General features: G+C 37.1%; 1 protein-coding gene across 4 annotated transcripts in view; it reads right to left on the bottom strand.

Annotated features, from left to right (window-relative positions):
* Positions 1-21445, bottom strand: part of LOC148649503 (low-density lipoprotein receptor-related protein 1B-like) — a 469917-nt gene that overhangs the window by 263013 nt on the left and 185459 nt on the right. For all 4 annotated transcript variants that reach the window (XM_088606296.1, XM_088606292.1, XM_088606294.1 and 1 more), the window contains 4 exons: positions 18970-19089; positions 17985-18113; positions 13856-14113; positions 5409-5571 (listed from right to left, as the gene is read on the bottom strand). In XM_088606296.1, coding sequence (XP_088462422.1) covers positions 5409-5571; positions 13856-14113; positions 17985-18113; positions 18970-19089 — 670 coding nt within the window. The remainder of the gene's footprint in view (positions 1-5408; positions 5572-13855; positions 14114-17984; positions 18114-18969; positions 19090-21445) is intronic.

The following is a 21445-nucleotide window of genomic DNA, read 5'->3' as shown; positions in this document are numbered from 1 at the left end:
GAAAGAACATGGCTGTTAATGACAACCAAGTAGTAAATGGAGGTGAAGGGATGTTATATTTTTCAGAAAGTTTCAGAGAATAAGTTGAACAACCATGAAGAGAATATTTTTCAAAAGAACACAATTAAATGAATGTTCGGTAGGGATGACAACAACAAACAACAACCAAGTTCAATCAGACTCGCTGCCTACACTTTGCAGTGGATATTCCTGTTTGCTTCTCTGACGCACAGTCTGATCTCGATGAGGAACAGCTGCTCCCCATGTCCTCTGCGTACCGGAGTGTTTCTTCTGCTGCCTTGCCATCTCAGTTACTCACTTTTCAACCTCAGCCAGACTCATCTAGAGGTCAAGATTCCAAGCCTTTCCGAAGATTGAGATCTGCCATTCCCATCCTGTCTTTGTCGAAACAGCCAGCGTCACGACTGACATCCTGTTATACTGTATTCTCCTGCTGAACAAAAATTAGGCTGCTCTGGATGCAGGATTTTGAATCCTTTCGTCTCATTATCATCTGGGCAGAAGCACAACATCACCAAACTCTCTGCTAATACAAAGTTCTATTCATGATGTACATCTCGGAGAATTGCTTCTTGCTTCAAAGATATACAATAAACAAGCTCTGGGCTTTCAATAAACCTCCGCATCTCCTGATGTCACCAGCAGCGCTACACTCCAGTCCAGTGCAAAGACCTTAGCTCCCAAAGCTTCTCCTTGCATTTGTCAGACTGTTTCATTTTCGCCGCCTGCATTATTCTTGTGTCTGTGTTGTGTTCACATTTTCTACTGTATGTGTAGACTATGCTTTGAACAGCAAGCAGGGAAAAGAAAAAATAAGAACGAAGGAAAAGTAATGTGCAACTTTTCAAGCTTCTCACAAACCTGTCTAATTGAAATTCACCTAAGAATCCCAGAACCATCCTTTCTGCCTTCTTCCTGTGCTCGTTTCTTCTTCCAGCATTCTTTCTTGGTCTATATCTGTTCTCCTGGATTCTGCTTCCTCTTGTTTTCTTTATTATCCTGTCTAAACTCACTCCTCTGAATCTCGAGCCCCACGCTACATTCTTTCCTCCATGTTCTTTAAATCAGCCCTTTGTCTCTTCTGCTTTCATTCCCAGGCATCCAATTCAGCCCCGGGTTCCTTTCCTCTCTGTCCCTGCAGCTATTGACACCGTGTCCTTGGCAACTGGGTCTGTCCAGTGTCCCACCTCCAGCTCAGTCAGCAGTTGTCTTATATCCCATATCCCTGTCTTGTTCATGTCTCTATTCACGGCATCCAATGCAGCCCCAGGTTCAATGCTCTTGTCCTCTGCTGCTTCTGATGTCACCTTCTCAGCCCCAAATCCGCTTTGGTTTCACTTAATATCTGCACAGGTACTGTAAGTTCCAGGCCATTGCTGCTTCTGGATCAGTGCAGCGTCTTCTCAGTTACAGCATAACAGCTGGAGTCTGGAGCCCTAGCCAATGCTTAATAAAATGCCCAGTTGTCCAGAGCGGGGGGGGGACGGCGTCCATTAGGGTGGAACCACTAGAGGTTTTTTTCTCCACAGTGCCCACATGGACATATTGAGTGGTCAACAATGCATTCAGTCCTATTTCAAAGTCCAGCCCAGCAGTTAGTTCCTTACACTTCTCTTCATGTGATACTAAAAGTTCACACGTCAACAGATTTACATGCTTCAGCATCTCCTCTTCCATTACATCTCTTCCATTTGCCTGGCAGGCTATTGTCAAAGTCAATGGTTATAGAAGGCCATTGTGGTTTATCTTCATCTCTCCTTCTAACCATTCCTCCAATTTATTTGAACAGTTTCCAATTTCCATTGCTTCTTTTTGGGGGCACAACTGGAAACAATGGGTCGTTATCCATTCAGATAACGTTGCCAGTTATAATCAACAAAGGAAGATACTCTCAACTTATCACGATTCCTCAGCCATCTAAATGTCTTTCACTTTAGAATCATTTCTAATTATTGAAACTCGCATCCCAGGTCAATTCAATAGTATTTCCGACTTCTCTTTCTCGTTTCCAAAGTTTAAGATCTTAGCCCTGGATCCCCTCCACTCCACTCCTTCCTCATTCAGATCTTGCATTCCCCTGAATCACCTTTTCCATCACTACCTCCATCTGAAAATACTGGTCTATCTGGAGTAGCACCTCTCACCCTCAGTTCATACTGTTCATACGGTTACCAAATTTCCACCTCTCCTCTAAGATAACTTTTGTGAAAAATCTGAAGTAGATCTGGGTATGACCAATTTAAGTTTAACTCAGCCCTTAACCTCTACTCCGTCATCTTCAGGTTTGCATCTCACATCTCCTGCTGATCCTCCTTTGCTGCTGAAATGTCTCAAACTGTCTAGTAACTGTTTTTTCACTATAATCCACAAGAAGTTCTTGTAATGTCTGGATTGCGCTGAGCAATTCTGGCCATTCATTCCAAATTAAAGCTGCCTCCTCAGCAGCTCATCAACACATTCCTATCTTATTAAGCTACTCCACTAGGTCATTGGAAGCCTCTTTACAGTAAACTTATACAGATACCCTTAAACTCCTCCAGCTTTTAATCCAACTGCTGCAACACCCCACAGTTCAAGCCATACATCGCAGAATACTTATTTCTGCATTGGTGGTTTGGGGTCCTGCTTGGTTCTTTTTGGTTCTTGGTTCTTTTGGGGGTTCTGGCCCCCTCATCCTGTGGCCAGGAGGTCAGCCCTCAGTCAAGCAGATTAAGCCAAATTTTCACAAAAACAATACTTTCAGGGCACTTTATTCTTGGGTGTTGTTATTCCTAGTGGATTCATTTTTACAGTATTATAATAGAGGCTGTCTAGCTAAAAATGAACACTGCTCTTGGCACCAAAAGAAACATGCCCCTTTTGAAACCAACCCCATTAAAATCTTTATTGAGCCCATGAACACTTCACTTTCTGCATTCCTCTTGTATTATCATAAATATAATGGGCAGTATTCACTGCTGAACTTATTATTTTGGTTCGCTAGAGATGTTTGTACAGAATATCTTCTTGCCCTCGATGCACATCTGAGAATTAATTAAACAGCTGTGGAGACCTTGGTGAACACAATTGGCAGACATTCTTTAGCTTGTTTGTGTGTAGTACTGATTCAAATAAATATATTAATTCCTTTGCAGAATCCTTTCAAAAAGTACTCCCACAAGCAACCCATGCAGTTATTGATAATTAAAAGATCACTACATTATACTTCATTATACTAATGTACAGTACTACATTATTTTAGTTGTAGTAATGGAAGAGAAATGCAACACTTGTACTGTAATAGAATTTTTGTCTTATGTTATAGACATGTACATTTAAGTTTAAAATTTGATTTTACATGAGTTTAATTAAATTGTATGATTTTAAGGTACTGCCATTTTTAATGTATTTTACTTTAATGTACGCAATGCAGCTTCCCATAGGCAGAGGCCCTTGAGCCTTCTCACCACCTACCGTATTGATTGAGAGATCAAATGAAGGCAATGGCAATCAGTCAATCATAAATCAGTCATTAAAGGTGAAAGCCCAAGTCGAAACATTCTATTCTTTTATATGCAGCTTATCTTTTCAGGTAGCACAGTAAAAAATAATTAAGCTTCAAAAACTTTTCCTTAAAAGTGTAGTATTTAATGACACACAGTAATAATTCTTGTAATGGGAAATACTTGAATTGTACACATGTATGAATAAGCTACTATAAACACAGTGAAACAGTCTAAATATTACATCCGAATTATCACACCCGAAGAAGGTTCCACAGCTGAAACGCTGTGTTTTCTTTCCTCTCTTTTCAGCAATAAACCTTTCACTTGTTCTTTTGCAGCCCATGCATGCTGATGCAACTACCTACTTGAACTACTTCACTCAAAATACTGCATTATTCCCTTTGGGTTTTTACAATTATTTAAAATGGCAATGGCAATCAGCCAATCATCAATCAGTCATTAAAGGTGAAAGCCCAAGTCGAAACATTCTATTCTTTTATATGAAGCTTATCTTTTCAGGTAGCACAATAAAAAATAATTAAGCTTCAAAAACGTTTCCTTGAAAGTGTAGTATTTAATGACAAAAAGTAGTACTTCTTGTAATGGGAAATACTTGAATTGTAGCATCCACATCTAATATTTTGCACTGCACTATATAGCTGCTCTTTCACACATTCTGTTTCAAAGTATTTTTCCCCTTGCTTATTTTGCTGTTTTCTTTAAGCATCAGCATTGGTAGATTTGTCTTATTTCTGCAAGGAATGGATTGCTTTGCCCATGAATGTGGAAACAACTCTGAAAGCTAGAATTGCAGCCTGCCTGAAATGTGTCAGGATGATCATTACAGACTGTATAACTGCTAAACCCGGCACTGGAATGGAGGTGCATTTGAAAATCACAAATGATGGCATTTCTGTGGTGCACAGGTACAGTATATTTTCAGAGACTCATTAGCCTGCAGCTCATTAACAATCAACACATCCCTTCCGATATTCAATGTACGCACACATGTATGAATAAGCTTCTATAAACACAGTGAAACAGTCTAAATATTACACCCCAATTATCACACCCGAAGAAGGTTCCACAGCTGAAACACTTTCCTCTCTTTTCAGCAATAAACCTTTCACTTGTTCTTTTGCAGCCCATGCATGCTGATGCAGCTACCTACTTGAACTACTTCACTCAGAATACTGTATTATCCCCTTTGGGTTATTACAATTATTTAAAATCACATTTACATTAAATGGAATGAAAAAAACATACATTTTGAAGCCAGGACTATGAGTATTAATAGAGGTTTATTAATATTGTGGTATTCAACTTCATCTAATGATAAATATAAATATACAGTAAAGATGGAAATCTCACATACAGACACTTGCAAATTAATGATCTACATATTCTCAGCTCTTGGTGCTACCACAGCATAATTCCAAACTCCTCATTTTTTAAAGTTTTGCACTGTAATTCACTCATGCACTCTATGCACATTCTGAATTACAGTTTTGAAAGACTGATTTGTCAAATAACTTTCCCAACACAACATTTCTTTGAACATGCCTTACTTTCAAATTGTGTTTCAGCATACGTTGTGCCCTCACTCTACCCTTGCAACAACATGCTTTGAGATAAGGAGATGTCTTCACAAGATGCAAAGAAGAGTAATGTTATCTATAGTAAGGTTAAAATCTATTAAAGGACAAGATGCAAAGCATGCAGGCCCATGAGATGGAAACACACCTAAACGTTTGCATTCTGAAACATTATAAAGCAGAACAATAACTCTGTGCTCATCATCATTTAAATTGTATAGTGTATTGAGGGTGATACATGGAATCGCACAAACATAAGATACAACATGACATAAAGGTGACCTTGAAACAGTTCATGCTGACTTACCCCATGAGTGGATCAAGAGCAATTCCTTTCGGGTTATGAAGGTCAAGGTCAACGACAGTGACACAAGTGTCTTCATTTTGAGTGCATACAAATATCCGATCACTGATCCGATCCACAAAGTATAAATTACCACTTAGCCAATCTATGGCCATTTGTTCCACATCTACAAAGCAAAAAGAGAGAAGAAGCAGTCAACCCTTTCCTAAACAGGTGGCAAAAAAACATAAATATCAAATTCTGGCTCAGAGTGCCAGCATGGCAGTTGCTTGAACAGTTGAAACAACCATCTTTTTCCTTGTGTGTAGCCAACAGTAAATAATTGTAGTCTAAAACTTTAATGAATTTAATTAAAAAATATATGCATAAGAAGATTGTTTGGGGTATATTACCGCACAAGAGGCTAAATGAAGATCTTCGGCAAACATAATATGGCAGAAAACACCTGTCTTTGATCTTCTGATAATGCATTGTGGCTTAAATGTAGAATCAAAGTTTTTTAATTAGAATGCTGAACACATTAGAGAACTGCACTGTGCAAGTAAAGCTACTGTAAACAGAATTTAAGTCAATGTCTCTATGCCATGTTGTGTCAAACAAATGACAGCAATTCGGGTGTCCGTGTAGCATAAGTCTTCTTTATTACATATGCATATGGGAGCCTAGCTCTTGTAGGCCAGACTCAAAGAAGTATTACAAAGAGTGGTCTTTTTATACAGTAAAGTCTGTAAAACCTGTCCATAAAAGGGATTTGACATTGGCTGTGAACGTGAAGAGCAGTCAAGCAAGTTCCTCATTGTTTTTGTAACTCTGCCAGGAACATATGGCAGTCATGCCTTGCAACATAACTTACTGTACTGTACGTTGACAATTCAGCATATATAGATGAAAGCAGAACTACATACTGTACTTTTACAACCATTGGAGTGGAAAGTTAAAAGATACAAGTGTTTAAAATATAAACAACTTATACCTTAATTAAGAATAATTCCCTCAGCCACTACACAAAAACCAGGGTAAGGATTCAAAACAGGGATGTTTTTGTTTCTGTTTTGACGTATTGCAAACTGGTATATACTGTAGAAACAGTTTTCTCATTCACGAGCGTACTGTCCTAAACCCCCTCCTATGAAGTAAACCATCAAGGGGAGCCACAGACCTAGAGGTGATGGATGAGATCCTTCCAGATTGAACATGGGTAGGGATTAAACATATAAATTAATCAAATTCAAACACAAAAACTGTTCTTATTTACGTCATAGTTTTTATTCCTTTAGTTGTTCATCTCCACTGAAACTAAGAGGGAACTCTCCAACTACAGAAACCCAGCGGAGGAGCCTGGTTGGAAACACATTGCTGAGCGTGACTGTAATGTATTCCACACGCTCACATTCCATTCATTCGCACATATCCACACACACCCGCTTTCACAACTGCTCACGCCGTCAGTGATTAGCCTATCACTTTTCGCCGCCTTCACTATTTTAGTTCCCCTCTTCCCCCTGCTCCTCGCTCACTATTGTGGTTAGTCTCCCTGAGCTCCCATAGTGGGCGTACTTCTCCAACGCCTTTCTTTGTTTGGATTATTACTGACCTTAGCCTGTTTCCTGCTTTCTCGCTCTCGCCTTACGTCTTTGGGTGTGTTTTCCTCATTTTACTGCCCCCTCCAGTTTTTGGACTGGTTGCTCGTTTATTGGATTTGGATGTTTTGCCTATTGTTTTTGGACTTTGCTACTTCCCTTTTAGCCCTTCACAGGGTCTTTTTACTGACAGTGACATCTCTCCAAATACCAATACACATTTCTGAAGGACACCACAGATCAATTTTCTTACACCGAATCTTTAGTTCAAGGCCTTCCAATCTATCAGATATAGCGAGAGATTTGAGATGTGCCTACTGTACACACACTAAAGTAAGACCAAAAAAAAAGTTTGGCTTAAATGCTCAAAGGAACATTATCCTGTGTTGTGAAGAATTATTTAAAAAATATTTCCTTCCATCAAAGGATAAAAGAGGTTATATTTGCAAACAATAAACAATGTCATGTCAAAAATGTTGTGCTATATTTTAACATACCGACACTAGTTCAGTGAACTTCAAAATTAGGGCACATACCAGGAGCCTTAATCTACTCTTTTTGAATCTGCTGTGACTGACTGAAATTTGGAAATATGTTGAGGTCAGACAAGTCCAAATGCATGTTTTATTATTATTCTTTTAAAAGTATGTCATTGTTGCACTGAGTATCTGTATCCCTCATAAAATATCCACAGCATTTGATGTTGATCAGTCTGCACACCATCTGTGCTTTTGTTTAATGGAATTCATGTGCATTTGATCTCACTTTTCTATATCTAAAAAAAAAACACCTGTCTGTTTAATTTTGAGAAGACTAAAACACAATACGGATGTTGGAAATATCAAGTCCCACTGCCAAAAAAGGTTAAAATTAACATTTCAAAACTCAGAAAGGTATTAGCCTTCATTGTTTATTCATGGGATCATTCAGTTAGAAAGTTAAATATAAGTGCCTGGAGATAAACACTCTTTCTAGGTACAGTAAATATGACTTTAGATTATATGCTTTTTATTTCTATTGGATCTTGGCTTTCCTCACGATCATCCCTGGAGATAAGCAGAGATCCTAGGATCTATTCTGTCTTCTATAATCTGCAGGACATACAGTATACAGTACCTCTTAGTTTATTGAGTATTTACAGTACCAGAGATCCTTACTACAAATGGCCTGACATAATCCCATATAAGGCTTAGAAAAACAGACCAAACTTAGAAAATGTGGCCGTACTATCCTAGTTTCTGAAATGTTTGGTCATACAACTACCAGCCATATGTACACTAGCACGGCCAAATGGCAAATTAAAAGGCGGCATTCTTTGAGAAAGTTGGTCTCTTTTGTGTTGCCACATGGAATATTATTTTAAAGGGTCTCAGAGGAAGCCCATGGCATCTGTCCACCTTAGACATTTTTACAGTGGCACTGTCTATGACCTATGTTTATGACTGTTATTTTTTTCCACTGTCAACAAAATCTTCAATATGAATTGCAAAGGATGTATACACATATTGCAAATGCACCTCCTGTGAATATATATATATAATCAACATTTTAATGCTCAAACAGAAACAAATATGGGTGAGAGAAGTTTAATGCCAGTAAAATCTGTATATTCAAATATTTATGTCAGAAAAATGTATATACATCATCTGTAATTCAATACAGAGTGGATACAGTACTGTTGGCAGGCAGTGTACAGTTCATACTGTGTACATATATACAGTACATTATTTAGGAGGAGGGTAGGAGGGTGACTAATATGTATGAAGACATAGGAGGCCAAGTCCAGATCACTAACAGGAGCACACTACAGCTGGTGGAATCCAAATTAGAGTGTCATCTGGTGTAAGGAAATACCCCTTCAGTGGCTCAAGAGAGGTTAAAAAATATTGGGGGTTATGGAGGACAGAAGATGTTTATGTTTACTGACTGAATCAAGGTAACATAACTAGTCTTGTTTCTTTGCCATTTTTATATGGCTCAGCTTAATCAAAGTTAACTTCCCTTAAGAAATATGGGTTTGAATGAAATAAATAAGCTTTAATACATGTTTAGGAATAAAAACTTTTTTTCTCCAACTTCCAAAACAAGATTATATAACTAAGTGCAATCTAAAAAAATTGAAACATAAACTCCTGACTAGACATCCAAAAGGAGATTCAAACTGCGATCAAAACCAAAAGAATTCCCTGAAAAAAGGCTGCTGTTTATATAGATACTGTATATAGATAGATGAAATATTGAATCCTATGGACATCTCACCTTGAACTATATCCAACATCAGCAATTGTGTACAATAGTGAAAATTATTCAGAAACCTTATTGTGGATTGTCATGCCATTCCCATTTCCCAGTGAAGGCATGCACGTAATGTCACAAGTACTGTAGTTCACCATGGTAAATGTTCATCAGAGGGGCTTGGGAGTAAAAGTGAGCATATAAAACACGATGAATCTGATAAAACTGGAGTTCAGCACACTTGTTTAAATCAAATTCAGAGCACTAGTCAGGTGTTCTAGGTTCTAGTGGGGCAGCTGATTACACTCTCCGAACTGTTTGATAAACACTTGCCAGAATAGGAGCAATTAGAAACAATTAAGGGTTGCAGCTTCTAATGGTGTCACTTCATTTTTTGGAATGGGGTGCTTCAGAGTAAAACATTATCTTGATGCATGTAACAGGAAAGCATCAGCACAGTTTTTCACTCACAATTACTGGCTAGAACGTAATTCTATCAACGTACACCTTGAAGCTTCATTACGATGAAAATAAAAGAATCCTTATTCAATTAAATCTAAGACAAACTTAAAACTGGATTTATTGCAATGTTTTACTTCACATAATAACTGTCAATGGAACACATACATATTACATATTATCTATACATATTACAGTATATTAACTTCAAGGTCTAGCAATCATCCATTTTTAATATCCAAATGTAAGCAGAAATTAGTTTTAGCAGTAGGGCCGTCATGAACTCGGAGCTTTCAAAGTGAAAGAGCTGAAAGAAGAGCGATGCAGCAGATAGCTCTGTTATTGTTCCATACTGATTCATCTACTCAGGGTCCAGCAGGACTTTTAATCTCAAGCTCATTAATCTCCACGCGCTGCAGTCAGCCTTATTTTGCTCTCTAATGTGTTGTCTCCACCTGCGACTAGCAGAGATGAAAAACAAGTGAGGTTCCAGGACCCTCAAGAGACACTGCTCAGTTTCATAGTCAAACCTCTCCAACTGCAAGTTTGGATTGTGGACAGAGAAAGATGGTTTACTTTCAGTCACAGGCAGATTAGAAGAAATAAATACAATTCTAGGGATGCTCACTTACTGTAGGTTTATTTGAATCTCAGTTTCATTAAAGAAAAAAAAACATCTGCTTGCAATTTTGTTATACTAATTTATGCCAGTCACATTGAAGAGCATGTTCATTAGTGAAGGGGATTTATATTAAGTCTATGAAGCATTAAATGAAGCTCATCATCTTTTAACTTTGCATTGATATTCTGGGATTTTACAATCAGTTCTGTGTTTTTGTTATTTCTAAGTATTCTGAAGATTCTGACCTGCTTTTCACCTTTAAAGCTTGGATCACAAAGTCATTTTAAGAGCTCTACATTTTTGATAAAAGGATTACTATTTATTATAGTGTGTGGAGCAGTGGCTAAGGTCCAGGTCTGGGGGTAACTGCTGTGGTACCCTTGAACAAGGAACTACCTGAATTGTTCTAGTACAATATCCAACTTCATAAATGGGTGCAGAAGTCAGCTGTTATGAAAAAAAGCAACCGATAACAATAAAATAAATTCCTTATAAAAAGGAGGAAACACTAGAGGTAGGTCTAAGTGATGACTCTTTTCATATCCTGATGGTGAAAGGCTTGTTTTTCTCATCTGATCTGGTTCACATGGGATGGTGCCAAAAGGCCTAACAAAGTGCCAGATATCTCTGCATCAGAGGATGTGCAAATCATAGTTTGTTATAGCATCTAAAATGCCAGGGCATGATGTTCAATGGTTAATCTTAGAAGTAAACTCATCTTCCACAGCACCCTTAAAACAATGCATGTTTTTACATTATGTTCCCTTCCATCTCTCAGCAGTTTGGTTTCTCTAGCTAAATGAAAAAAAACTCTGGATGCATCGAAGCCTCCCACATGTTTAATTTTGATCTAGTAACCCTCTATTAGTGTTGGCTTCTCTGCATAGTACTGGCATAGTGCCTAAATGATAACAGAACTATTATTGCAATTAACATGCATGCATTGGCAGATCAGAAGATAGAGGTGCATTTACTTTTAAAGCCTGATTAGTCATAATAACACAATATAAGCATATTATACAGTATGAATCAAGACCTGCTAATCGAAATAATGAGGTAACCTTTTCACAATACGGTAGCTGTGAAATAGGGCTTTAAAACTTTTTGCAAAAGGTTCATTGAACTAATAAACTAAAATGAAAAAAAATGCATCTCAGTCCTTTCTTTCTCACTGTCATTAGGAACTTAGACACCAAAATGCCGGTCTGAATCAGATGAAATCTTCAGCTCGACCACCAAGCAGAAGACCACAAGAAAGGTGGCAGACAAGAGGAGGCCATTCAGCCCAACTAGCCCAGTTGGCTGCTAGTAGATAATTGATATGAGGATGTTTACTGGGCTGATCTTTAATCTAAGAAGAGATTAAAACATTCTGTTCATTTAGACTGTTACAGTGTCTCTGTAGCCCGCAAATGTACCTGGTCACGTGCATTGCACACTTTTAACACAACCATTAAAAACCTTTTGGGACCATTCTTCTGCTTGCCTCATGTGAATTGCATGAATCTTTTTTACATTGTTCTGTAAGCTACAATCAGCAATGTAATGTACAATATTTCTCTCTACACAGTGGAAACCTATTAAAAACCCATACTTACATACAAGTTTTTTAAGACACTTGTTGAAATGTATTTGCCTCAGAACAAAAATAATAGATTATTACTATATCTATAACTCATAATTGAAGATTATCCCCTTATATTTATGAAGAACACATTCAATTATGAATGAATTCAGCATACAGACATATATTGCAATGTTTGGTGACATTTCTATTGGGAAAGGTGGATTATTATATTAAATCGTTGTGATGATAGGTAATAAATAACCACACCTACAGTATATTGCCTACTTGTCATTACAAAACAGAAAATGTAAAATATGCTGGACTGCCACTGTGCCATGAAAAGTGTGTAAATATTGATGAAGAAAGGAAGCAGTCCATTAAGGGAAATCAGACGTGTCACTAATAAGTAATGACCCACACTAATGAGCCTGAACCCTGTTACTCTTTGTTTCAGAAGTATGTAAATGGCTGCAGTTTGTTTGAAACAATGCTATGCACTGATTCCTTTTTTAAACTATTGTTTGCTAAACTACAATTAAATTGTGAGTTTGAATTCATTCTAACTTTAAAAAAAATATGTAAAACAAAATGATTTGTCAATAAAGCTGAAAATGAGGAGGTACAAATAGCCCTTTATTTATGAACCACATAATTTAAAAAATCCTTATACATTTGCTGTAGAACTACTACAGATCACAATGCAGATTGGGACTCAAAAGTGCTTTACATTCAGCAGGGGCTCATTACTGAGAAAGAACTGTCAGTAACATCCAGTAATCCCTACTGAGCTTGGAATCTCTGATTAAAGATAAACTTATTCTGAACACATTCTTAAAATAGATCATGAGCTGAATTTTTACAGTTAAATTATTTTAGATGAGGCCTCCTTATTAACGTTTATTTCATATATACAGAATAATATCTCCACATATACTGTATGGTATACTTTAAGTTTTAAAAATTTTAAATACCAGGGACTTGCCTCTTGTAAATTACTTACAAAAACAATATATCACGCTGTGATTGTGATCATTCCCACAAAGAATATTTAAACCAAACGGGCTACATGGAAAGAACAGCCACCTCTCATTTCTAACCTTTCTTATATTTGTATGTCTGATGATTTGAACAGTAAATTAATTGCTAATTGCTTAACATCTATTTGGGGGGGGGGGGGTGATTCACTTACCACAAGCAGCAAAACACTAATGTAAAAAGCCTAAAAGTCTTCAGGTGCGAGGATCCTAAATTCCAATGAAATCAGAAATTGCCTGGGGCAATCTTAGACTCTCTCAACCATAGTACTGGTACTGTAGAACTGTAGAAGTATAACTAAAAGAATTGCTACAAGGTTTAATGCAAAACTCACCTCAGAATTATAATTTGATCTGCAAGATTAGATTCGATGTAGCATAAAGAGCAGTCATATCTGGTGTACATGCTAAAATGGCAGCTGATGAATTAAACTATAATCAGCAATGTGCTGAAACATAACTCAATCAATACTTCTGAACTCCAGTAAAGCTTAAAATACCAATGAAACTTACACACATACTGTATATCATCATAAATTTACTTGGAACAAATTCAAACATACCCTTTCCATAAAGAAACATTATCAATGATACATCATTCCACAGATTTCTGTTCTATGCTGTACTTATCCATGAAAGTAGGGCAGCTGTGAGGGCTCCTGACTTTGAAAGATCTGAAAGATCATGGGTTCAAACCATGGGTACTGCTGTGCTACCCTTGAGTAAAGTGCTTCACCCAGATCGCTCTAGTAAAATCCAGTATAAATGGGCACACATGTAAGTTGTTTTGTATAATTGCAGGACCAAATTAAAAATAAGCACCCTAAAGCAATTCTGTGCTATATTTCCTTCTCAGAAAACTAGATTTTATAATAGAGAATTACTCAGAAACCTGATGGTATCTTGTAAAGAAAATACAGCCCATGATGTATTGACACATTGTTACTACTTACTTTGTAAGTTTTGTCCCATTCTTATTCCTTGTTCTTCTGAGATACCTTTCAACTTTGTCATCTTGGCACATCTCAACTGACTGTTATATTCTGGAGTTGTAACCCAGCAAATTGATTCCTTGCTGTAACTGAAGTCCAGTGTTACAGTTCCATTGGTGATAACAGGTCTTAAGTCTGGCACAGTGTTTCCAGTAAGTGATGCTATGGCAATATTTTCTGAATTAGCAATTAAGAGCACAGGAGGTCTGTCATTGGGTTCTGGAATGGAAGGAGAAAAAACAAAAGAGTTTTAGTATGATAAAATAAGGTCTCATAAATACATACTGTAAATATGTACTTATAATTAATATCCAGACTCCAATAACCTTCTGTGTAAGAACATGCCCTTCTGCTCTCAGCTTTAAATTAATTTCACGTAGTTTTCCATTGGCGTTCACTGGCTTGTGTTTCAGTTTAGAAAAGCATTTAAATGATTATTTTAATAATCTTTTCATGTGTAAGTACATAAAAAAATGAAAAGGAGGAGAGATGAAGATATGAAGATTCACATAATAAGAGCAGTATGGTATGAGCAAAGTACATTGAGAAACCCATTACTTTTCGGGCAGCCTGTAGGTGATTTAATGAATGTCATAAGATTATCACTGTCCACCTTTGGCACTTAATTGACCATATGATATTTCAGATACACTGTTCATTTGGGCAAGATATGATTAATCTCTCTTCTTATAGAAACTTTAGCTCACAAGCAGTTTTCCTAATTCCTGTAATAAATCTTCATGTCCCTTTCACAACCTTTTTAAGTTATCTCCCGACATCCATTCATCTAAGCAGGTAGTTTCCCTCTCTCACAGTATTGTAAAGATAACTTAGAGTGACTATCATTCACGGAAACATCTCCTTTGAAAATTCCTCACACACTTCCCTGTGATCCCACACTGAGATAGAGACAGAGCCCATGTCAGTATCCCCACAAACAACACGAGCCTCCTCCAGCAGTGGTAGAGCATGGATCAGCTGTGTTTACCTGCCACATTATCAGTCAGAGCAGATTGCCTTCCTCCCTCTGACAGCATCTGAATATGTGACTGATTTACCTTATTTACTGATGTACACACCTACACTTTTGTCACATTTATTTTTGTGAATGTAAGAACTATTTTTTAAACTTTAATGCTGAATACCATTCTTGCTACTTGCTTTTAAAAGCTTTTCTATGCAATTTCAACCTTTTTTAAATTGTACTGTATGCTAAAAAGCAAAATGTAATTAGAAACACACTGAATACCTGTAATAAATGTTAAAGAGGCTTTTGAGAAAATGATACTGTAACAAAAACCTGAAATAATGAAATACTATGGTGTAGAACAGATGTTACTTTAACTATACAAATATAATTTAATATGTCGCATGCTCAACATATCTCAGTCTGGCTCCTTTATATAGCACACATATGCTAAAATTTACATGCATGAATTCCCATGACTAATGAAAGTCCCATAATTATCAAGGTATTGCAATCACTGTTGCTAAATGAATATTAATGTAGGGGAATGTGGGGTTCATTTAAGTTTATGGGTAATGATGTTCAACTTAATTCCTGGAAGAAAACCAGTCACATTGATTAAAAGCTCCAAGGATGCTGCACTCAAGTGAGGTCTAATACGCTTTGGGCAATCTCAGACTACCTGTGTGGAACTTCGCTGCTCCACAGCTAAGCTGTGACTAATGAGAAGGCTCCCCAGAATACATTGCCCCTTTAAAATGTGGGGCAACTTGTAGACTTAAGTTAAACTGCAGCCCAGACATATATAGCACAGTGAGAACTAAGAATGGGTGTTGAAGAATAACTAAAATTAACATTTTTCTGAAATGACAAATTAGGTATTATAATAGCAAAAACACAGTGCAGTAAACAATTTAAAAAGGAATTCATCTATGCTTAAACTGGCAATATCTTAACCTTATTATGGATTTTTTCAGTATTAATATGTGATACAATTACAATTTCAAGACAAATAAATAACGCAGCATTGACCTTTACACTCACTCATGCTAAAAACCATAACAAAATCAATAGCTCCATCCTTGAACTTAACTCTTACAGTAGCTCCACACTGAATCCTAACCTCATTTTGATCTGTAGGACTTTAATTGCTTTGAAGTAGTTTTGTGATTATGTATATTATTTTTGTGGCACTTTGCAGTAATTAAAAAGTCTGCCAACCTGAAACTCAGCTAAAAGACACTGTGGAGGAATTTGCAATGCTGCCTGTATTTTACTTAAAAGATATACTGTGTCTCTTCCTATTGCATAGTTTTGGTGAGCCACTGCCTTTCACCAGCAGAGGGGTCTCTATCCACTCATCCTCCCTGCCAGGCGGATGACAGCATGGAGAGCACACTGGGGAGGGCTGGCATACTGCCTTCCTATTTCATGGTAGCTCCATCCGCATTGACACCTAGAGTTCTTTACACAACCCATTGAAGCACTCTGGAATCTGTTGGAGTGCTTTACAGAAGACAGGGAGTTTTGGCTGAGAGGAAGAGGCACTGTGACCCCTACCTGTAGGAAGCAAAAAGCGGCGATGCAGTAAGGACATACAAAACGGAGAAGTGCACTCACCTCACCTCACAAGGGGGGCTGACCCTTTCCTAATATACCGCTACATTTGCTTGCACATGCCTCTCAGCATTTATCCATTTCTGGATTCCCAATAAAAATCCCATTCAAGGAATATTAAAAGGCATTGGAAAAGTTATCTACATACTTCCTGAACCTCTAATGTGTACTTACAATTTTGTTTACACAGAGTAAAGTTCTGATGTCACACGTGTAAAGTTTATCCTGTTATTGTCATCAAGGTCCATAAAGGCCCAAAATCTACTTTAAAAAGCCAAATAAAATAATTTCAAAAGATAAAGCATTTCAGTTATGGAATTAAACTAAAAGTAACAAAAGAAAATAAAAATAATGTAAATAAAAGTTTTTTTTAATCCATGTTATTTGTTATTTCAATTTGAACCTGAATACTGTATCTTGTTATTTTTGCTCAGCAATTTTTTGTTTAGTCATACTACGCAGGACAGTTTTGAACTGTTGTACTAAGAATCTGCATAAGGGTTATTAATCGCAATTAGTTTCAACAAATAGTGTCAGAAATGGAGCGCAATAAACAGAAACACATACTGTACTGTACACTATATGTTTTAATAATTCAGAACTGCGTGCTGTGCTTATCTAACACTTCCACCTTATCTGAACACAGATTTTTTGGGGGAGACCTCAGTTCATTAACTTCAGCTATTGTGTCTATCCATTTATATTTATAGTTTACCCCCGGTATAATTTTCAGCAACCCAAAGCCAATTTCAGTAGAGCAGGAGTGCAAGGTGACTCCAACCACAGGGTGCACATGCACAAGCACACAGGGAGAATTCAGAGACTCCAATTAACCCGGCATGCCTTTAGGAGGTGGGAGGAAACTGGAACATGCAAACGCCCTACAGACGTCAGCCCTGGCCTGCACCATGTCACTGGAATCAAGGCTCTGCCATCGTGCCAGCCACAATAAAATCTTAACTTTTAAAATGCATTAAATACAGTACAAGATTTTCTAAAGATATACTGTACAAAACCAATATACACAATCTTAATTGCACAAGATAAAAAGAAAACATTTTCATCACAGCAAAGCTTGACTTAGCAGTGACATTGTGAGTTGCTGTACATTCACTAAAAAAGCAATCTGAAGAAGGTTGCAGGAGTGTACAGCACAAAAAGCCATCTTCTAGGTGCTTTAACTAGAGCTCTGTCACCCTGCTCTTTCATTGTGTGTTTATATACAGTAGACGCACATAGGAGCTACATTTTTACCTTTAGTGAAAGTCAAACAAAATCTACAGTATATAATATGAAATATAACTGCAACGATGCTTTGAGACTTCAACATAAAACTGTATATTTAGTATGGGCCAAACTGCAATGTACAAAATATCAAATGAAAAAAGATTACATTTCTTTCTAAACAGCTAAAGGACACTTGTCCAAAATATCTTGAAATAAAGGGTCTTTGTATTTTTTGGCTTACAGAATGTTAATGAGCTAGAAATATATTTAACATCTTACCGATTTTAGCTTTGCATGACTTTCTGTCCAGCTGCAGGAGATAGCCATCTGTACAGCTGCATTCATAGGACCCATAGCTGTTTGTACAGGTTTGGCTGCAGATCCCATACACAGTGCATTCATCATAATCTATGAATGAAGGACAAACAACTTAGAACCAATCAAGTTTCCTAAATGCATAAAAGCATGTAAAATACATAAAATACATAAGATGTAAAACATATTTTCCTCTGAATAGCAACTTGTAGGCATTAAAAAACAATAATCTTTAATGTTTCCAACAAATACAGAGAAGCAATATTTTTCAAATATGGTGCATGCCTACACTTCGGTTTACCAGTGCATTTTCTAAAAATGATCACTGAGTTTGGTGAAAGCCAAAAACCAAGGCAATTTTTGGGCGATTCAAAACGCTATGCCGTCTTTCAGGTGAGACATTAAACCGAGGTCCTGACTCTCAGGGGTCATTAAAGATCCCCGGGTATTTCTCGATAAGAGTAGGGAGTTATCCCAGTGTCCGGGCCAAATTTATCCCCTCAGCCTTTACTGTGGCCTCCAAATTGTCCCCATGCATGATGGGCTTGCACTTGCCCTGCGATGGACTGGCGTCCTGTCTAATGTGTACTCTGCCTTGCACTCATTGCTTGCTGGGTAAGCTCCAGCGTCCCGCAACACCGTGTGGTATAAAGCAGGTTTGGTAAATGACATGACATGACAAAATGTCTTGAAGTGACAAGTGACATCTCTGAGGTTAAATGGGCAAAGAAAGGATGATTTATTCTCTTCATGGTAGTGTGTGACATTTGTCTGCAGTGGTCAAAATTGTTTTACAATGGATGGGTATAAATTTTCATGCTTCTGGCTTATTACAATTAGGACTTGATTGGCTTAAAATTGACCACAATTGAAGGTGATTTGTTAAAAAAGTAGGGCAAAATTAAGAAGGTCACCATTCATTTTTGGTTTTTGGTAAACTTCTGCCTACCTGTGCAGCTCCGTCCATCTTCTCCTACCTCAAACCCATCTCCACAGTAGCAAAAAGTCCCATTCCTCGTCATTACACATCCGTGTTGGCATCGCAGTCGATGGCATTTTGGTAAGAGTTCTGAAAAAATTAAAATTGATCAAAAGATCAAGGCAAGTAGTATAACAAAATAAGCACCCTTATACTTCATATGCAAAATTATTTATTAAGGTAGTAGTGTGGAGTTATGGTTAGAACTAACTGGAAGGTTGTGGGTTTAACATGCTGGATGAAGGGCTGCTGCAGTACTGTGGAGTGAAGAACTTAATTCATATTGCTTCAGGAAAATGCCCATCTACCGTACATATACAGTAAATGGCTATATACAGTATATACTGTATATCATTTGCAAAAAAAAGAAACAATGTTATTAGAATTAGAACATGTTCAGAAACAAAAAAATAAGCAACAACCTGTAAAATTCCCACAGTTGTTACCATTTATTTCCAACAGTCACACAAAAGGTCCTAGTTGGTCCTTTAAGGACCAGATATAGTATCTCCTCTGCTGAGGCCTATTCCCTTACACTAACAAAAAATAACTGTTACCTAAGTACAGTGGTTTATGTAGTTTTTTGTCATGCAAAATGGTACATTTTCTGATCCGGAAATTCTTTTAATTTCTAGTTGTTTTTTTTCCCTGTTGCTTTCAGCATGAGTCAATTTCACATGGAGCTGTGCACACACATCAGTTTAAGGAGCCCGAATGATTTTCAATTACAAGACGGACAGCCCACTGCATAAAGCTGTTTATTTCATTGTCTAAGAATTAGATAATCAATTTTATATCCCAATACAACTAATATGCAATGCAAACCTAAAGGTGATTTATATGTTTTCCGTAAAGAAGTCCTTAAAAGGAACTGGCAAGTTCATAATCAGTAATATTCTATGTTGAGTAATGAATAAAAAATAGTCTGAGAAGTATATACAGTACTGTATATGCCAGGGTAACCAAATGTGTTCTCACCATGAGTGCATTTTTCTTCAACAAAGTTTTCTACCACCAGGTCAGTGGAGTTATCATTAATAGGAGGATGAATACATCCATGAATACATTGATGTCTGTGTCTGTGTTGGTTTCTCTATATTCTCAAGCAATCACCTACAGCAATTTTACTTCACCAGCTTCCATCCTCTCTCAAATTCAAAAACTTTCATAGATCTGTAGTTATTTCATTAATTACCACACAGTGTCCACATACTCTATTATAAAGCCACTGATTCACACAGTTATCTCCATTGCAGCTCCTTCCATCCGTTCTCAGTTTCCCATTCTTCACTAGACATGCAGTAATAACACATTATTTAAAATTCTGTCAAATAAAAACATAGTTAAAACATCATTTTCCAAATGAAATAAAATCTTTTTCATTGAGAGGATCAACTGTTAATACATTTCCAATACTCATACTGTCCACACTTGAGAAATAATCTCTTCTACAGAGTTCTTCTTGAAAGGGTCCTGCTATTCACAATGGTGGATGGCATCATTTCAGGTAACGTGCCTGAGAGGTCAGCATCCTCCTGCTATTACCTCTTACAGATTCCTGCCTTTTCTGTCTCTGCTTTGTCCTAGCAGGGCTGTTTTACTCACATCTCTGTTCTTCATCTTTTGGTACAACATCTCAAGAGGCTTGAAAACCCTGTGTGTGTTTTTCTCCTACTTCACTCTCTACTTTTGTGCATACATGATCCTTTGCCTCTCACACACTGATTCAGGTCCTCACTCCAACCGCTACGTTCCTGGGTATCATTATAATGTAAATGAGGACATTTTCATAGCTCAGAGCTCACAAGCTCTGTATGATATAAATAAATTAAGCAATAAAGATTCTGCTTATTCTGTTACACAATGTAAGTCAGCTTTGTATACTTTAAACAGTTTTTTAATCCAGTCAGCAAGACTCTACTAGACTATGAATCTGCATTTAAAACAAATTTCTTTGATGCATATTTTAAATCACACAGCAACTTGAATCAGTTGTCATTAAAAGCATGAATAAAACCCTTGGTAGCGAGGTAAGACACCCTGCGACTGTGCTTTATTTATAATTTTTTCTGATTATTATTTTACTTTAATGAAGTTAAATACAGTTAACAAACTGGCTAACAGTGCATGCACAGCCATAACCTGCTCTCATTGATCTCTTATTTAGATGCAAAATTGCACTCCTTACTAAATGTTTGCATGACACGTGCAGCAATCAATTTTAATAACATCAATATTAATAAGTTATTATACATTAAGCACTTTTTTTCAGAAGACTTGGGCAAGTCACCTTGGAAAGCATCATTGCCCTGCCTATGCAGTAATAACTACTCGAGGCTATCACGCCCTTCAGAATAAGATAATGCATTTAAATGTCCTAATAAAGCTTCTGCTTTTTGCACTAATCACAAAAGGTTTAGAAAAATTGGCTCACTTATGTAAACAA

This window comes from Lepisosteus platostomus, chromosome 14, assembly GCF_059453375.1.
Source record: "Lepisosteus platostomus isolate fLepPlt1 chromosome 14, fLepPlt1.hap1, whole genome shotgun sequence".
NCBI classification, from domain to species: domain Eukaryota; kingdom Metazoa; phylum Chordata; class Actinopteri; order Semionotiformes; family Lepisosteidae; genus Lepisosteus; species Lepisosteus platostomus.
This window is presented reverse-complemented; position numbering and strand designations above follow the sequence as displayed.